Below are 18424 nucleotides of genomic sequence, written 5' to 3' on the forward strand. Positions count from 1 at the left end.
TGTCGCCTGAGCTGTGGAGGCTTATCTGGGGGATTCAGATTAGCCTGTATACTCCCAGACACACCAGCTGGGTGACCTTGGGCTAGTCACAGCTTCTCGGAGCTCTCTCAGCCCCATCTACCTCACAGGGTGTTTGTTGTGAGGGGGGAAGGGCAAGGAGATTGTAAGCCCCTTTGCGTCTCCTGCAGGAGAGAAAGGGGGGATATAAATCCAAACTCCTCCTCTTCTCCTTCTCCTTCTCCTTCTCGCAGGACATGTATATATTCTAGCAGGACAACTCTATCATAGCTTTGAATTGCCATCGGATTTGCCTCACCGTGTTCAGCCTCCTGCTGGCTACTACGAGGAATTGCAACGAGCCAACCAAAGAACAGCGACTGATGCCAATGGGCAATGCCAACATCTCTTATCCAAGATCACAGAGCTACCACTGGAGCTGGCTCACATGAAAGCCAAGCTGCTCAATTTGCAGATTTTGATAGAGGGCTATGAGACAGCAGAGACCCTTTGCAAGCTTACAGTCTGTGTTTCACACTTCAAGAACCCATTTAGCATGGCTGAGTTTGCCCTCCCTCATAGCCTTTTTAACATCAGCTGCTACAGAATAAAGGCTAATTCGTTTTAAACACCACAGCGGTGGCACAATGATATTAAAGTTATCTTATCTTACAAATGGAATATACCATTTCTGGTTTTAACTGCAGTCATGGGACATACAACTGAACTTCTATAGTAAGAGGGTGAGTTCTTAAAGCCACAAACAATTTCCATCTGTCACGACGAGCGAATCCAGTATATTGAGAATCATTATGCTTACAAAATCCAACTATCTTTAGATTCAGTTATAGTTCGGCTGGTTCTAGGTCTGGGCTTAATGCACACTTTGTTCTACTTTAGTTGGTTTCCACCCTGGCTTTGTTCCTGGGATGCTGGCACCCATGGCATGGACTTTAGCTACCATTTTGGTTGGCGTAAGCCCATTGAGGGCTTTTCGGCAGTGTGGAGGGTGGGGGTGGCCTCCCCACACCACTGAAAGCCCCTCTGGAGGCTGTGAGGCAACCCAGGCCACTCACACCATTATTCCTTCCTCCATTTTATCCTTCCACCAACAAGCTTGAGAGGCAGGTTAGACTGAGAGTGACTCAAGGTCACTCCGCAAGCCTCCATGGCAGAGTGGAAATAGGAACCAATCCATACCAGATACTACTCCAGCACTAACCAGAGGTGGGTTCCAGCAGGTTCTCACCAGTTCCCGAGAGTGGGTTACTAATTATTTGTGTGTGCCGAGAGGGGGTTATTAATTGGGTCTGCTTTTCCGTTAGAAATTCCATTAGGTCCAAAAAAAGTCCTGTTGTTTCCTATGTGGCTGGTTAGCGAAGGTAGAAAATGGGATCATTCTCCCTGTTGGGCTGTTTTAAAAACATGTTTTAGAAATATGGTAAAGTTCCTTGTTTAAGGAAAGTATACTTCTTTTGATTTCTAGAAACAAAATTAAGTATTTGAAAGTATTAAGTATTTGACAGGCAGTCAATTAGAGGAAAAGTAGCTGTTTCTGTTGGCAGTAGACGATAGACTTGCTATAATGAGTTTAAATTATGGACAGAAAGATACCAGCTGGAAATTGGGAACTTTTTTTTTACAGTAATAGTTTTTTACAGTAACAGAGAAATTATTAATGCCCCGCCCCCGGAATGCCCAGCCACGCCCCCGTTGCGCCCCGCCCAGCCCCATTGACGCTACGCCACTGTTTGAATCCTACCACCATGAGAACCTGTTACTAAAATTTTTGGATCCCACCACTGGCACTAACCATTAACTTATTCTGGCTCTGCTGATTTCAGTCACCTCTTCTGTAGACCAACCAGCTTGAAGCTGTCTGTGATTTGTGTTGTTAGTCACAGGCCCCTTCCGCACATGCAGAATGCATTATTCTACATGTGCGGAAGGGGCCACATTCTCTGCAGCAGTAGCATGCAAATTAGCATCCCACTATACGTTGCCTCCTATCTCCAGATTTAAATTTGCAGAAATACCATGATGGTAGCCAGTGAACGTTTTTTGAGTGTGTGTGTCAGTGGTGGGATCCAAAAATTTTAGTAACAGGTTCCCATGGTGGTCGGATTCAAACAGTGGCGTAGTGCCAATGGGGCTGGGCGGGGCACAACAGGGCGGGGGCAGGCATTCTGGGGCGGGGCATTGCTGGGCAGGGCTGTGGCAAGGATGCAGCCGCTGCGCCAGTCCTTGGGCAGGAAATGAATGCACGCAGGCGCAGGCTGCCACGCACACCGGTGCACCTCCTGCTAGACTGCTTCAAGTTCTGCGCACTACTGCTGAGGAGCGGAGGAGGGGTGTAATTAAGGCAAAAATCACGTGGCAAAATCACCAATTAGTAACCCCCTCTCGGCACACACAAATAATTAGTAACCTACTCTCGGGAACCTGTGAGAACCTGCTGGATCACACCTCTGGCGTGCGTGCACTATTTTGAAAAGGCAGTGACTCTAGCTGGCACTTCTGCAGTTCTGATCACCTCTAAGGATCTCTAGTCTGGTGCACTTATTGGATGCAGCTCACCAAGCGTTTACCGAAATGAATGGAAATCACCCAGCAGCTGTGCTTGGTGGATTGCACCCTCCGTTTCTTGCTTAATGCTAGTATCAGCACATGATGATTATCTCAGTGACATTTCTAACTTGGGGGGGGGGGAATCAAGAAGAGTTCATTACTGTAATTATCACCCAAGTAGTGATGGAAAAATGTGATTATGCAATTTATAAAAATGCAAAGAGGAGAGCTGCTCTGATTGTAACTGTTTTTATGAACAAGCTCTGGTATTAATCAGAACCGACTGGCTGGGATACTGATCACATGGGTGGAAAACCTAATCTGCAGACCACCTAAAAGGGATCGGTTGGACTTTATCACCAGGGCTGGCTGTGCTGAAACTTTAAGTATATCATTTCAGCCTGAACTCTTACCTGCCATTCCATTTCCATGTTTAGGTTTAGTGCTGAAGTTTAAAGAAAAAATAGCAAAAAAAGAGAGAGAACTACACTATAGCAATGTTACATCTGGCAATGCAAGGATGTCAGGAAAACGAAGGAAGGGCCATTCACGCCAACCTTTTCAATATTGGTGGTTCATGCAAAATGAATAAATGCTCTAAGCCAGCGATTCCCAATCATGGTTCCGTGGTACCCTGGGGTGCCGTGAGCATGTCCCAGGGGTACCGCGGCAACACTACTGGCCCCCCTCACTTTTGTGGTGTCTCCCGCCGGCGCCAGCAAGGACATGGAGCTGGCCCAGGAGGCAGGGCTTGCTACAAGGTCAGCAGCCAATTCCCGCAAACCCCCCCCCCCCCCCCCCGTGTTTCCCTTCACCCTTGTTGCACGACTCCTGCTGGAAGATGCAAAGACAGACCCAGTAGTGTCTTCATTCACAATGAAAGTATACAGTTGATACACTTAGAGCAATGTCAAACCTGTTTAAGGTCACAATTTTATGCATACTTGTTTGGCAGTAAGTGCTGCTAAATTCAGTGGGGTTTACTTCCAAGATAATATATATAGCCGTGGTGGCGAACCTTTGGCACTCCAGATGTCATGGACTACAATTCCCATCAGCCCCTGCCAGCATGGCCAATTGGGGCTGATGGGAATTGTAGTCCATTACATCTGGAGTGCCAAAGGTTCGCCACCACGGATATATAGGATCAGACTGCGTTTCTCAGAGCTCCCATTTAAGGTAGGAGTGAGCTGACATCAGCCTTGTGTAGTCTTTTTAAAAAAAATGGAGGATCCCCATTCTCTGCTGATATGTTTTACGAGCAGAAGTACCCGCACAGGATCTCTTAACAGTTAATGCATAGCTAATTTGAGTTGCCTGATCCTCAGCAAGCACTTCTGTTTAAGGAAATAAAGACTAGAAGTCCATGTTGTTCAGCATTTTTTTTGGAAGAATCCGAGCCACCTGCAGGTGTTAAGTAGAACTGCCCACTGGTTAAGAACATAAGAAAGAGCCTGCTGGATCAGACCAGAGTCCATCTAGTCCAGCACCCTGCTACTCGCAGTGGCCCACCAGATACCTTTGGGAGCTCACATGCAGGAAGTGAAAGCAATGGCCTTCTGCAGCTGCTGCTCCTGAGCACCTGGTCTGCTAAGGCATTTGCAATCTCAGATCAAGGAGGATCAAGATTGGTAGCCATAGATCGACTTCTCCTCCATAAATCTGTCCAAGCCCCTTTTAAAGCTATCCAGGTTAGTGGCCATCACCACCTCCTGTGGCAGCATATTCCGAACACCCATCATATGTTGCATGAAGAAATGTTTCCTTTTATTAGTCCTTTTATTAGAATAGTGTGTAACAGACTTCCATCTGTGATACACCTCTGAAAGATGCCAGCTACAGATGCAGGTGAAATGTTAGGAACAAGATCCACCAGACCACGGCCACACAGCCCGGAAAACCCACCACAACCGATTATTATTGGTTCATAGGTGGACCTGTCTTCTCTCCACGCTGTATCCTCATTCAGACATCACAACAAATCTATGTTTGTTATGATGGGCATAAATGGTGCTGGCTGCTGTATACATATGCCCCCTCCTTCCTTCGGTTTCCCACCCTATACAGAATTCAACTGAAAGCTTGTTTCCACTCCACCCCCAAAAGTGGGATTCTACACGTTGGTTTCAGCATAATTTAGAATCCTGCTCGGGGTGGAGCAAACAGAATCCAGTTTGTTCAAGCACCTGTGTTCACACGTGATGGCAAACTGGAGCTTGTTTGAGGCTTTCTAAAACCAGGGAGCTTTCAAATGAGCTCGTAGCATAAGGGGAGGAGAGAAGGGAATGTGTGAATTTAGCAAAAAATGGCATGTGCCCCCATTATAGACAGAAGTTCATCATGAAGTCTGAATTGGACCCTAGGGAATTCTGGCTGACTAGCAAAGGACTCTTGTTTACAAACTTCAACTTAAGTTGAAGAACATAAGAAGGGCCTGTGGGATCAGACCCCAGTGGAATTTTTGGAATGCTACAGTCAGGCCCCTTCCGCAAACGCAAAATAATGTGTTTTCAAACCACTTTCACAACTGTTTGCAAGTGGATTTTGCCATTCCGCACAGCTTCAAAGAGCACTGAAAGCAGTTTGAAAGTGCATTATTCTGGATGTGCGGAATGAGCCTCAGTTTCAAGCCCCTTTCAGTTTGACTGCATGCTGTTCTTTTCACCTGTTTGGAAGTGTTTAGCAACAATGCACTGAAAATACATATTCACATAGCACCTGCTTGTTCTGAAAACGGTTAAATCTTTATTTCCGTGTGCCTCTAATCATCTGAGAAAACCATACTTTCTAGAGTTATGTTTTTGTTTTCACGAAAAGCATGGGACAATCCCAACTGCTGTATATTCCACTCATACCTGCCTGTCTACAACATTCAGACCAAAGGGAGAGATATTGATTTGTTTCAGTACAACTACTGTGATGGATTACTCAGGCTCCTAAACTCCCTGTTACAGGTTTGAGATTCTTTTTTTCTTTTCTTTTTTAAAAAAACTTCTGTTTGGACAGCTTTCTTTTGTTCTGACATTACGGGTGAAATATGTCAGTCAATTCTGCACCTCAAACTCAGAAGAAGTTTTCAGCATAGATCCCCGCTGTGGCTTCTGCAAAACCATTCGTGAAGGAAATGAACAGTTCAAGTGGGCGGGGCTAATCTGAAGCTTTCTCTGGAGGCAGCTGCTGCCACCTACAGACTTCAGTCTCTGGTTTCCCTGATTTCTTCATTTTTTGATAAAAAATGTATGGTGTCATCTTTTTGTCTATTCTGCAAGCTATGATATCCGTTAAATCATCATCATCATCATCATCATCATCATCATCATCATCATCATCATCATCATCATCATCATCATCATCTTCTTCTTCTTCTTCTTCTCCTCCTTCTCCTCCTTCTCTTTCTCCTCCTCCTCTTCCTCCTCCTCCTCCTCCTCTTCCTCCTTCTTATCGTAAAGTATTGGATATATTTAGAAATCTTTTGTGTTGTGGCCTGATATGAAAGGGTGGGAAAAGTCAACATTCCTTGAACCATGAGGAAAAAATAGTTTTAATAAATAAAACAAACATTCCAGGGGCAGTGTGCAGATTCTCAGCCAGTGACATTTGAGCTCCAGAATGTGACCATGGTTCAGCAAAAGAAAACACTGTCATGTAATAGTCAACTATGCATTGGGAAGTCTACAATTCCAGCGTCACCCAGCAGCTATGAATTTGCTGGGGAAACCGGTTGGGCAAACTCCTACCATACACCTTAAACACCTCTTCCCAACGGTAATATGGGGATTACAGTAGTGTGTTTCAGTAAGGATTTGCTTACTGTAAATACATATGAAGTGCTTTTAGTACTTTAGAAAAAAGATCTTGCAGACTTTCTCATAGCAAGGTTGTAATGTGGAGACAGGCAGTGGCAAACTAGTTGTGGCATCCCTTGCCTTGAAAAACTAACCAGGGCCTGCCATAAGCCAGACGTGACTTGACGGCAATTTTTTTTTTAAAAATGAATAGCTACAACAATGGGTGTAATATAGTTCAGACTGATCAGTCCTATGACTTGAGTTCACCCTCCCTGAAAGAGATGACTAACGCAGTATCATCAAGCATAAGAAGAGTAGATTCACTTTGATAGGCACAAAAGCAGGTGACTCATAACTCTGGAAATGAGGATGGGAAGAAATAAGACCGCCTCTATGCTAAACGAACATAAGGAGTGTAGTGTAAGGCAAAAACTCAAAGTGCTAGGAATTATTGTTTATCGGCCTTTTTTGCTGTCTAGCCTTCAACCGCTAACCTATTTTGTTTGTTTGAGGAAGTGTTTTCTCCCTCTTTGTAACAGGATAATCAAAAGACCAAACACTGAGCTGACGCTGCCTACGATCTCATCGTGAGGTGGCTATATTCATGTTGGGAGCCATTTGTCTTTAATGAATGGGTACACGCTGGAAGCTATTTTACAATATTGTCCCCACAATTCGGTATGATAACAAGGGTAAGAGTTAGATGCTGAAAGGCATAATTTTATTAACCCAATATTGATGAAATATCCTGGTAGAGAAAGGAAAACTCTTATCTCAATTTTGGTTAATGGAACAGACAAAGAAATAACGGCAAATGTAGCCAAGTTTGCTTGGAGGTACTGTAAAAGGGGGGCGGGGGAAGAAAGTTATAAAAAGGCCTAATTTTTAATAGATTTTATTTAATTTGTATTTTATTGGCATTGATTTAACTTGTAACTTGCAATTTGTGAATTTTAGATTAACAGAAAACTATTTTTTCTATTGCTGTTTTTAACAATATTTATATTTTAACATCAAACAGTGTGCTTATCTGTATATGCTGGACTCTGACTGTAACCGAAATAAATACTACATACAAGGGTAAAAGAAGCTGGCTGCTGTCCATTACAAGATCTTCCTCATTGATGCAGCCAAGACATAGTGCTTGACCCACTGGAATAATCCTGTGACTGAGTCCAATGTGATTGCGGTGAAGGTTTTGTCAATGCATTCCTTTAGCAGGGAGTGCCAGTCATATGGTAAAACTATTTCTGGACAGTACCACAAGAAATCAGCGAAGCACATGCATGACCCCCCGCCCCCAGATTAAAAGCAAGCTACATCCTATCCACAAAAGTTTACCCACTAGGTGTCATGACCTATCTCTCTGAAACATTAGTATAGGATATGTACAGAATATTCTTACATGGGGGAGTATTCAGTTTCAAGAGGAACAGGAACAACATTAACCATACCATCTTCTGATTGGACTGCGCTTGTTAAGCAGGTCAGAACTTTTAAAAGATTGACAGGCAGTGTGACCGAAGAGAGGGATCTATCGATCTATCTATCTGCATTCATTATATATATTTATAATGCATTCATCAGGGACTAGGCTATATATATATAGCCTGGCCCCTGATGAATGCATTATAAATATATATAATGAATGCAGATAGATGGGTAGGTAGGTAGGTAGGTAGGTAGGTAGGTAGGTAGGTAGGTAGGTAGGTAGGTAGGTAGGTAGGTAGGTAGGTAGGTAGATAGATAGATAGATAGATAGATAGATAGATAGATAGATAGCCTGATGAATGCATTGCAGTCCAGCCTGAAAACCAACTATATGCTATGAGAACCATTTATTTCACCAGTTACTTTATTCCACAGCAGATGGTGTGTGCTGTTTGTTTAATAATGTGGCAGCACCCCCAAGGTACATTGCATTGTTCTATATTCTAGTCATTACAGGCTTAATGTAGAATTATGGGCACCTAGAGCAACATACCCAAATACACAATTAGACTCCTAAATATAGCTATATCTTCCTTCCAATTTTAATCACTTCCATTAGGAAATGCTGACCTCTGTATTTGCTCAAAAACAAATAAAAATAGCTTTCAAAATACTACAACATTGCAGGCATGTTTGAAATGGCTGTTATGAATCAAGCACAATCTTTGTTTGGTTTTAATGCTGTGTGCAATTTCGTTTCCAGAATACCTTGTAATGTTGTGTCCCTACAAATTCCTACCTGTGTGCATGCTTGCCTATACCTATACACATATGAAATGACATAGTGTTACAAAATGTATAATGTGTAGTGTCACAAAGGCACTACACATTTTCCCATACACAAGGGCAGATCTAACAAAGCATAAAGGTGCTCATAGACATAAACGTGGTAGTTAAATAAGGTAATTTTTTTATATAGAGCCAAATTAATTAATATTAAACTGATTTTAGTCTTGATTTCATTGTGCTCTATCTATGTTTGTTGTTCACCACCCTGAGCCCTCCGGGGGAGGGCGGTATAAATAAATAAATAAATAAATAAATAAATAAATAAATAAATAAATAAATAAATAAATAAATAAGAAGTTTTCTAGTGACATAACTCTTCTAGTGACCTGCAGTGTTCTGTTCATGCAGGAAAAGAGTGTTGATTTTGTTTCTTCTACAACCCTAGGCAATTTGTCTTCTAATTATTGTATGTTATTCATCATGTGTTATTTGCTTTTGAATTAGTGCTTCCTCCCCAAATGGTAGGAGTTTACATGGGTAATCTTTTATAGAGTTTGGCATTGGAAGGTGCTTGCTAATTCAGATGATTCCCTAGGAGCAGCAGTGGCATAGTGGTTAAGAGCAGGTGCATTCTAATCTGGAGGAAGCGGGTTTGATTCCCCACTCTGCCGCTTGAGCTGTGGAGGCTTATCTGGGGAATTCAGATTAGCCTGTGCGCTCCCACACATGCCAGCTGGGTGACCTTGAGCTAGTCACAGCTTCTCGGAGCTCTCTCAGCCCCACCCACCTCACAGGGTGTTTGTTGTGAGTGGGGAAGGGCAAGGAGATTGTAAGCCCCTTTGAGTCTCCTACAGGAGAGAAAGGGGAGATATATATCCAAACTCTTCTTCTTCCTCCCCTTACCCTGGACACCTTAAGGCATCCTAAATGTTGATGCTTATGTTCATGGGACTTGCATGCACAAGAAACCTCAGGATGTGAAAACTGAGGATACAGTTTTACAAGGATCAAATTAACCTCACCTTCCTTTTTAAACCAATATTGTTTCCATTGGCACAGTACCTTTAATGACAGGGGAGTGTGGCAGATGCTATTTTTCTCCATTTACTCTCCCCCATGTAAGACTATCAGAACATCTGAAGGCAAAAGTGTACACCATAGTTATCCGCCTTGTGGCCCTATACGGAACAGAATGTTGGCCAATAACTCGGAAACATGAACAGATTCTTCATGTGATGGAAATGAAGATGCTCCTGTGGATGCTTGGCCTCTTTCCGATCGTGTTACAACGAAGTCATATGACAAAAGACTTTGGAATTACATCAATTACAAAGAAAACGAGGGAAACACGGCTCCGGTGGCACAGGCACATTATGTGCCAGGAGGAGATTTCTGTTGCAAAAACTGCCCTAAACTTTGACTCTGGAGGCCACTGCCCACATGGAAGACCAAAGAAATGGTAAATGGACAGCATTGCTGAAGACATGCGTGCAGTCAACCTTACCCCTGAAAATGCCCAAAATCGAGCTATTTGGTGGAGAAAATGTCAGCGCTAACCCGCTCAAGGGGAACACAGCCCTAGAAGAAGAAGACTCTCCTCCTGATGCCTTTTTGTCCATATAGGTCTTGCGATCTCCATCATCTGCTTTTTGGAAGTGTTGGTGTTCCTTCGGGAAGGGGGTGGTGGGAAATGTCTATGTGAGAAATGTCCTCCACTGGTGCTTCAAAAGATTGAATTTAGAGTATCATACAATATTGTCCCTGAAACATCTTCTTCTGGGACAAAAAATGTAACGATAATTCAAATCTGAGGCAGCAATCCAAGGAATACTTTCCTCTGAGTAAGTCTAATTAAATCAAGTGGGACTTACTTCTGAGTAGTCTTGAACAAAACAGTTCCCTGAGTTACTCTTGATTTGGTTGTTATCTGCTATGGAAACACTGTGGCATACTGGTAGAAACAGAATCTTTTCCTGCTTGAAGAGAAGTTCTATTTCACTTGAAAGCATGCTTTGTCTAGCTGCCAAACACATTTGAGCCAGTAAAAAGTATCCAGATATTTTAGATTCCTTTCATAGCTACTGTTCTGGCAAAGACATATCTGATGAAGACGGTATATAAATATAATAAATAAATAAATATGTTTATTATAGCCTGATGTGGGCCTAAGATCCCAACTTTCATTGTAACTGATGAGCAGCATTGCTATTTATTACAGAGATTTCAGGGTGGTATGCATCGGGGTATTCTATTGCAGCTTCACAACAACCCTGTGAGGCAGATTAGTCTGAGAAAAGGCTAGGCCATCTAGTGAGATTTAGAAACACTAATTAGAAACACAACTTAGAAACACTACTGATCTAAACAGACTTACATGCTCTTACACCCATTATTTTCTATAGACTAAGGGTCAAACAGTACATTACAACTCGCAATACAAGTATAGCAAGCCCATCAAAATACATACAGCCCTCCAGTGAGGCTGCAGCTCTATACACATTGACCTGGAAGTAAGTCCTACAGCACTGTATAGGATTTACTTCTGAGTATACTTGCTAAGGATTCACCCTTGATGTTCTTATATTAATTTCTACAACTCCATCAGTTCTGTTCAGCCTATTGAAGTGGGATGTTTCTTATATCGTGCAAATGAAATTATTGTGTCCAAGTTCTTAGAAAGAATGAATATCCAGAGGCAATTCCATGAGCCCAAAACTGGTTACGTAAGTTGGACTCTCTCTTGTATAGGTATCTTTGAACTATGAAAAAATATATATATCTTGGGACATTAAATACATCTCACAGATCTCATGTGCCAAAAAATATACTGTATTGGATCTGACAGAAAACTGCCTTTAATTGTGAATTCCTTACACTACTTTTCTATATACTTTATGGTTTCTTCTTCTTCTTTTGGTAAATGAAACTTCATTGTAAGGTTTGAAATACAGGCTTTTTCATATGCTATAAACAACTAAACATAATACAAAGTATGAAAAAAAGATAAGATTCCTCCAAAACTAGTGAGGGCAAATGGTGTAATGCTGTGACCATTAACCTCAAGGAGTTCAGTGGGGCTTTCTTCTGAGTAATGCATTGGCACAGGCTACATGTTCCATGGACAACAGTGGGACATGTTTGGGATTATATATCAAAAAGGTTAAGGGGACTTTCAAGAAAATATACATAGGACTGCAATCATCTAGGAGAATTCATGTATTCTTACTGAAAGTAATTTTAGTTCAATCAGACCTTTAGCTTTTTAAATGTCTGTTAAAATGTATAACTGTTAAAATGTGTAACTTATACTCAAATTACATTGTTTGAACTTGTTAATTCTCCCGAAATTCAGACCTTTAGCAGAATAATAAGTTATTCTCATTGGATGCCTAGAGTCTTTTAATAATACTTTTTCTGTGAAATATAAAGTAATGAGAACTGTATTCTGTAAATATTTCCTCATATTTTGAATTGTGGAAATACTGTACTGGTACATTCTTAGCTCTACTGCACGCTCATGCTTTACATATTTTCACTTCGGAATAACCTTCATGTTTATTCAAGAAACTGCAGACATACTGCACAGAAATTCCAGTGGAACAATGTGAGTGTATCTGTTACTTTCCAAGCACCTCCATATTTCAGCAAATCCGTTCCTGGTCCTGCTTTTTCACATTCACATCTCAAAATTCCTTTTTTTCATTGGCTTTCACATTCATGACTTATTGCAGTTCTGTGCTAACATTTCATATTGCATTTATTTAAGTTAAGGTGGCCAACCTTCCAGTGGGGCCTGGATATCTCCTGTTATTGAAGAGTTTGGATTTATATCCCCCCTTTCTCTCCTATAGGAGACTCAAAGGGGCTTACAATCTCCTTGCCCTTCCCCCCTCACAACAAACACCCTGTGAGGTAGGTGGGGCTGAGAGAGCTCCGAGAAGCTTTGACTAGCCCAAGGTCACCCAGCTGGCGTGTGTGGGAGTGTACAGGCTAATCTGAATTCCCCGGACAAGCCTCCACAGCTCAGGCAGCAGAGCGGGGAATCAAACCCGCTTCCTCCAGATTACATACAAGAGCTCTTAACCTCCTATGCCACTGCTGTTCTTATTACAATGTGGCCCTATTACAACTGATCTCCAGACTATAGTAGGGTTGTGAGATAATTCTTACATTTCCATTCTAGTGATAATTATGTCCAGTAATGACTATGCGTGCACAAACTTTTCATGTGTGCTGTCTTCTATTCAGTGTCATCTTCATTTTGAGTAAAAAAAGTACTTTCCCTAATGCTTTTGTAAACAAGCTTTTGGTTTCTTCCAGTCACTCTTTAATGGGACTTACTCCCAAGTAACTGTAGTTAAAACTGCAACCTTAAAATACACAAACACATCTGTGTACATTCTATTTTTTTTCTATATGGTATGCCGGAGATTAATTTTTAAAATACTGGTCTCCACATATGCTGAGCTACCTAGCATTGGGTTCCCAAACCCTCCCCCCAAATATTAAATCCTATCTGCACCAATTTCATTTTTAAATATTTTTACTTGTAAATTATTTTTTAATCGGTTCTGCCACAGCCCGTTCAAAAAATTAACTTTATGTCGTTAATGCTCTTGAGCTTCCAAAAGGCCAGACAAAACTCCAAATTGCCTAAGAACTATTAATAAAAGATTTCCACGGAATTTAAATTCAAGTAGCGCAAGCGTTGTAAAGTCCGTTTCAGAGCTTGATGCTCCAAGGCAGCAAGAGACACGGAAGTGACGTCACTTTTGTTGCTGTAGCCATCATGGTGCAGGTGTGCATTCGCCAGGCACATTTCTCCCCTCCCTCACAGAAAGGACAATCCATACGCTTTGAAAACAATAACTGCTGCCAGTATTTTTGGACTGATTATTCGTTCTCCTCTTCCTCACAAACTAACCCCCTTTAACGCCCTGAACGGACGCCTCTTTTCCCGCCTTTCCCGCCATCCCCTTATCAAGCGTTCCACTCCGCCTAAAAACTTCACGCATGCGCAGTGTTCGCCAATAGCCTTCCGCGCCTGCGCACTTCACGCCCCCGTAACGCCTTACAGAAGGGGCGTGTCTGGCACGGCCGCTGGTCACGAGCTTTGCGTCCGCGTCATCATGGCGGCCGGGAACGCCAGCCAACCCGCGCGAGAGTCCCGCTGAACGTCCCCGCCGCGCGCTGGAGAGGGGACGTTCGCCCCCGCTTGGCCCCGCCCCTTCCGACTAGCTCCTCCTTTCCCCCCCGTCCTCCGCGCTTTCGCCCACCCGAGCAGCGGGCCCTTCGCCGCCCTCCCTCCCTCCCTGAGGCAGCCTGCGGGGTGGGCCTCTGCCGAGCCGCCGCCGCCGCCATGCAGATCACGCTGAAGACGCTGCAGCAGCAGACCTTCAAGATAGACATCGATCCCGAGGAGACGGTGCGGCCTGGGGAGCGCAGGAGGAGGCCTCGGCCTGGCGCTGGGACCGGGGTGGGGGGCGGAGAGACGCCTCGAGGCCTTGACGCGCCTCAGCAGTTGGGGAAAGGCCGGAGAAGCGGGACGGCGGCGGGCCTCGGGAGGCTTTGCGGCGGAGGGGGAAGGGGGGGGCATTGCCGTTTCCGCGCTTCCTTCGCGTTGCGGCCCCCGTGGCCTCCCTCAACTGGCGAGGGAGGGCCTGAAAGGGAGGGTTGCGAAGCGTGGGCTTTGCCGTGACTGTGCATTATTTCATTTTGCAGGAGGGAAGGGAGGGGGGGGCGAGAGAGCCCCGCGCGCGCGCGCTTGCTTCCCCCTCTTTTCTGGCTGGGAAAGGAAAGAAGGGCAGAGGGTATGTGAAGGCTGGGCTTCGTCTTGCTTCCTCTCCCCCCCTTCCCAAAGTCGGGAGGGGCTTACGATGCAGTGCTTTTTTCTCGTGGGGTCAGTCGGAGGAAGACTCTGGAAAGCAAATTATGATTGAAAACAAATAAGGGAGGGGAGTATTCAAATTATGGATTTGTAAAAATTGGGGGAGGGGAGTATTCAAATTATGAAGTTAAAAAAGATTGGAGGAGGGGAGTGTTTATTTGCAATCGCTTGTGTGCGTTTGGTTTTCTGAGTTAACTCGCTGGATGCTTTTTAGGAGGACAGGATGTGTAGTGCGATGTCACCAGACAGACACCTCGCAATGGAAGAGAAAGCGCTATAGTTAAATGGTAAATTTTGAGGCAGTGCAATCTCTCTTGGTGGGTTTTTCCTTCCCTGATTATATTATTTTTAGCAGAAGGGTGATTGAAAAGCAGCCACGTGGGTTAAAGTGAGTTTGGGGGTATTTCCTCTTTAGGGGGAAATAAAAGGAGTATTTAATACTTTATTCTTGATGGCTTCTTCAGATTGGAAATATTTTTTGCAGAGAAGCTGCCCAAATGATGCGACTCCCCATTTTATTTGCTGTTGATATAACACAAACAGGGTTTTAAGTGTGTATTTGCCTTATTGTTTATTTCTGAGTTCGGTTTCTCTGTTTCAAGGCTCACATCTTTTCTTCATGCCCCCCCCCCCTCCTTTGGTAAAGGACATTTTGGTAAAGGACATTTGAATCTGGAATTTGAAGAAGGCAGGTTGTCTGTAGTCCTATTGGGAATTTGTCCTGAGAAGCGTAAAATTGCTTCATTTGCAGTGTAATCAATCTGTGTTCTTTGTGTTGTTGTTTTCTAAACTTGGGCAGTTTGAAGTTCAACCAAATATTGCCAAAGGAGTAAGTTAGAGGTACATTTTGTAAGTCAGGTCCTTACAGTTTCTCATTTTTCCTGAAACTTTTGGGAAATGAACTGATGAATTATTTTATTTATTTATTTGATTTCTATCCTGCCCTATCCCCGCAGGGCTCAGGGCGGGTCACAACATAAAATTATGATAGCAAACATCTTGTTTGAGTAGACTTTGTCCCCCCCTCCCCCAATTGAGTTGTCATTTGTTAATTGGGTAGCATATTTTGCATCAAATCAGCTGAATTTTTTAATCTTGGTTTATAGCTATAGCTAAAATAAGCTTATAGTATTTTACAGCACAATCCTGGGATGGGGGTAGTGACCCACCAGCACAAATGCCACTTAGAATGGCATAAGGGGGATTTATGCCGGCTCAGGGGCACTTAACACTGGTGTTGCCAAGAAGCCAACACAGCTGTGGCATCAGCACTCTTCTCATACAGAGGTCCATACTGTGCTGAAAGTTGTGTTCCTGGGGGCAGAGCCTGCTGTAGTCCACGTCCTGACCCCTTTTGGGCTGGTAACGTCCCCTTTTACTGGTGCCAACTACTGCCAGCAAAATCAATGGGGCATCCCAATGAGCTGAATATACCACTTGCACAAGGAAAGGGACAGTATGACTTTTTGCTTGCTGCATTTTCCCTGGCAGCATTGCAACTATTCCCTTTCCCCTTTGGATTGCATTACTAATGTCATGTCCAATAGTACATCTGTATGAATGTTTACTAAGGACAGACTTAAAAGTAGAAATCTTGGTTAGATATTCTCTTCTCTTGTGCTGCAGCAAAAAAAGTCCCTTTCTTACAGGGTGGTTTTCAGGATGATTCCCGTAACTTTATATTAGGCTAGGAAAGGGGCAACATGCACAATTACAGGCAGTTGGCTGTGGAACTAATAGTTCTTTCTTAACTTTGCAAGTCAGGGGCAAAACAATAAGATCTCTTCTTGATATCTCTTCTTAGGCATCAGGCAGCTGCCTGTGTGTTTGTGGAGTGTAGGAGACATAGCTTTAAACTGACCTTAGCATAAATTAATTGGGTTGTCTTGAGCAAGCTCCTGTGTCTCTCAACCACAATCCTCCATTTGTAATATGGGGACGATTGTGGCTTATCGTATAATGCTGTGGTAAGCGTTATTTAGGTTATGTTTGGATAGTGCTTTAAGCAGTTAATATTTACATTGCACTGGCATCTGGGGAATTGTGTACATACATTCAATACAGAGTTAATACAGATGTAAATAAGTTTTGTTTTGTGCTTTATGAATTACTTACATGGGATGTATGTGTGGAAATGAGTGATGATGACAACAAGATATTGATTTTTAGCTAGCCCCCCCCCCCCCCCCCCATCTAAGCACATAATTCAAAGCCTCAACTGCAGGCCCTGTGATCTCTTGAAATACATAGTTTCTCTAAATAGAGGGAGAGAAGGCGATTGTGAAATAGGAAGATTTCTCTTTGGCTGTCTGTACACATGCAGTAATGCTGTGTAAGATTATTAAAATTTCCAGAAGCAAGGATCAGTAATTTTTTTGCAGAGTTTTTTCCCCCCATGAGATAAAAAAAACTAGATGGGTTAACAAGTTCTAAACATTGAGGGTTGGCATAACAGAATATATGGCATATTGTGGCTCTATGCCCTGCGTTTCTTAGTAAACATGCAATGCCATCCTGTGGTTTGGCACTATTAGAGCAAGTCTGAAACAACTGTGAAAGTTGTGTATTCTGCTCCTCCGGTGCAGTAATTACTTCCTTTTCCTCATTTGAGGAACAGCATTATTTGCCATTGCTGAATTGGTAAACTGTGAATTGGTGTGATCCTGTAACCCAAATATAAAAATCATTATCAAGTCTTGATTTGCAATTCTGGTTTTCAGGGCATTTGCAAGTTGTGGTTTGGGAGGAAAAGTCAAGAATTTAGTCTGCAGGATGAAGGATGCTCATGCCACTTGTGCCAGATTGTTGATTGTCATTGATTTGACTCAGTTGCCAAATGTGCAATCGTTGAGACATTGAAGTAGACCTCAATGCATAAGTATTACATTCAGATTTCGTTATAATTTGTGTTACTTTTTAGAGACATTTTTGGGCATCTGGTTCAGTGGGTGCATTAGAAACGCAATGCTTATTTTTGAATTTTATGCAAAAAATGTTTATTCTTTAAATCAATTAAATGGCCAGAATTCTTAACATGAGTTATGAATTTAAAATGTATTCCCCCAAATGAGATCCTGAGTGCTATCAAAAGGAGGCTCTTTGATCAAGAACAGTAATTTCTTACAAGCCAAGCCGGGAAGACCTGTTCTCTCAGTCTTGGCATTCAGCCCAAATCAGCGCGGATGGCAAAATATCTGTGTTTTTTGACAGAGCCCAAATATAGGTGGATAATAACAAGGGCCAGATGTAATGCACTCCCCACAGTTTTGTTCCATGTCCGATTACAGAATATTCCAACTCATGACAGAGTTTGTCCCTACTGTCCGAAAACGCCAGAAACGCTTGTACATATCCTTTTTATCTGTCCCCAATACTCAACGTTAAGACGCACCATTCCTGCCCTTGAGTGTGACTCTAAGCCAGTGGTGGCGAACCTACGGCACTCCAGATGTTCATGAACTACAATTCCCATCAGCCCCTGCCAGCAATTGGCAGGGGCTGATGGGAATTGTAGTCTGTGAACATCTGGAGTTCCATAGGTTTGCCACCACGGCTCTAAGCCAAAGAACATTTATAATGTAAAGATGATACAACTGCTGGACTGTGGCCGTCATGGGGACACTGAAAGCATCCTCATGGGGACACTGAAACCCTTTTTATTGCAAGTGCGTAAGATCTGTGACTTGTCACCTTAGTGACACCAATTTTTACTTCGTGTCTATTCTGTATTATGCAACAGTTTTTATAATCATACTTCATGCCTAATAAAGGTGTTGTTGTTGAATTTGAAATGTGTCTTGCTGTGGTGTCTATTCTGTGTTTTGCATATTGGCCTAATTCCTAGAGGCTACGTGGAGTCTTCAAGCATTGCTAGCTGCTCTACCAGATGCACTCCTTTGTGGTGCGTTACTTGGTTCCACTCTTGTCAGTTACAAGTAAAGAAGCTTTGATTTGGCTATAAGAC

The 18424-nt window shown here is 42.9% G+C and overlaps 1 protein-coding gene across 2 annotated transcripts in view; it reads left to right on the forward strand.

Moving 5' to 3' along the window:
- Nucleotides 1–13709: 13709 nt before the first annotated feature.
- Nucleotides 13710–18424, forward strand: part of RAD23B (RAD23 homolog B, nucleotide excision repair protein) — a 45828-nt gene continuing 41113 nt past the window's right edge. The window contains exon 1 of one of the 2 annotated variants that reach the window (XM_048503314.1): nucleotides 13710–13998. In XM_048503314.1, coding sequence (XP_048359271.1) covers nucleotides 13933–13998 — 66 coding nt within the window. In that variant the 5' untranslated portion in view covers nucleotides 13710–13932. The remainder of the gene's footprint in view (nucleotides 13999–18424) is intronic. The other variant, XM_048503315.1, reaches the window with a different exon arrangement.

Source organism: Sphaerodactylus townsendi, linkage group LG07 (genome assembly GCF_021028975.2).
Source record: "Sphaerodactylus townsendi isolate TG3544 linkage group LG07, MPM_Stown_v2.3, whole genome shotgun sequence".
NCBI lineage: Eukaryota > Metazoa > Chordata > Lepidosauria > Squamata > Sphaerodactylidae > Sphaerodactylus > Sphaerodactylus townsendi.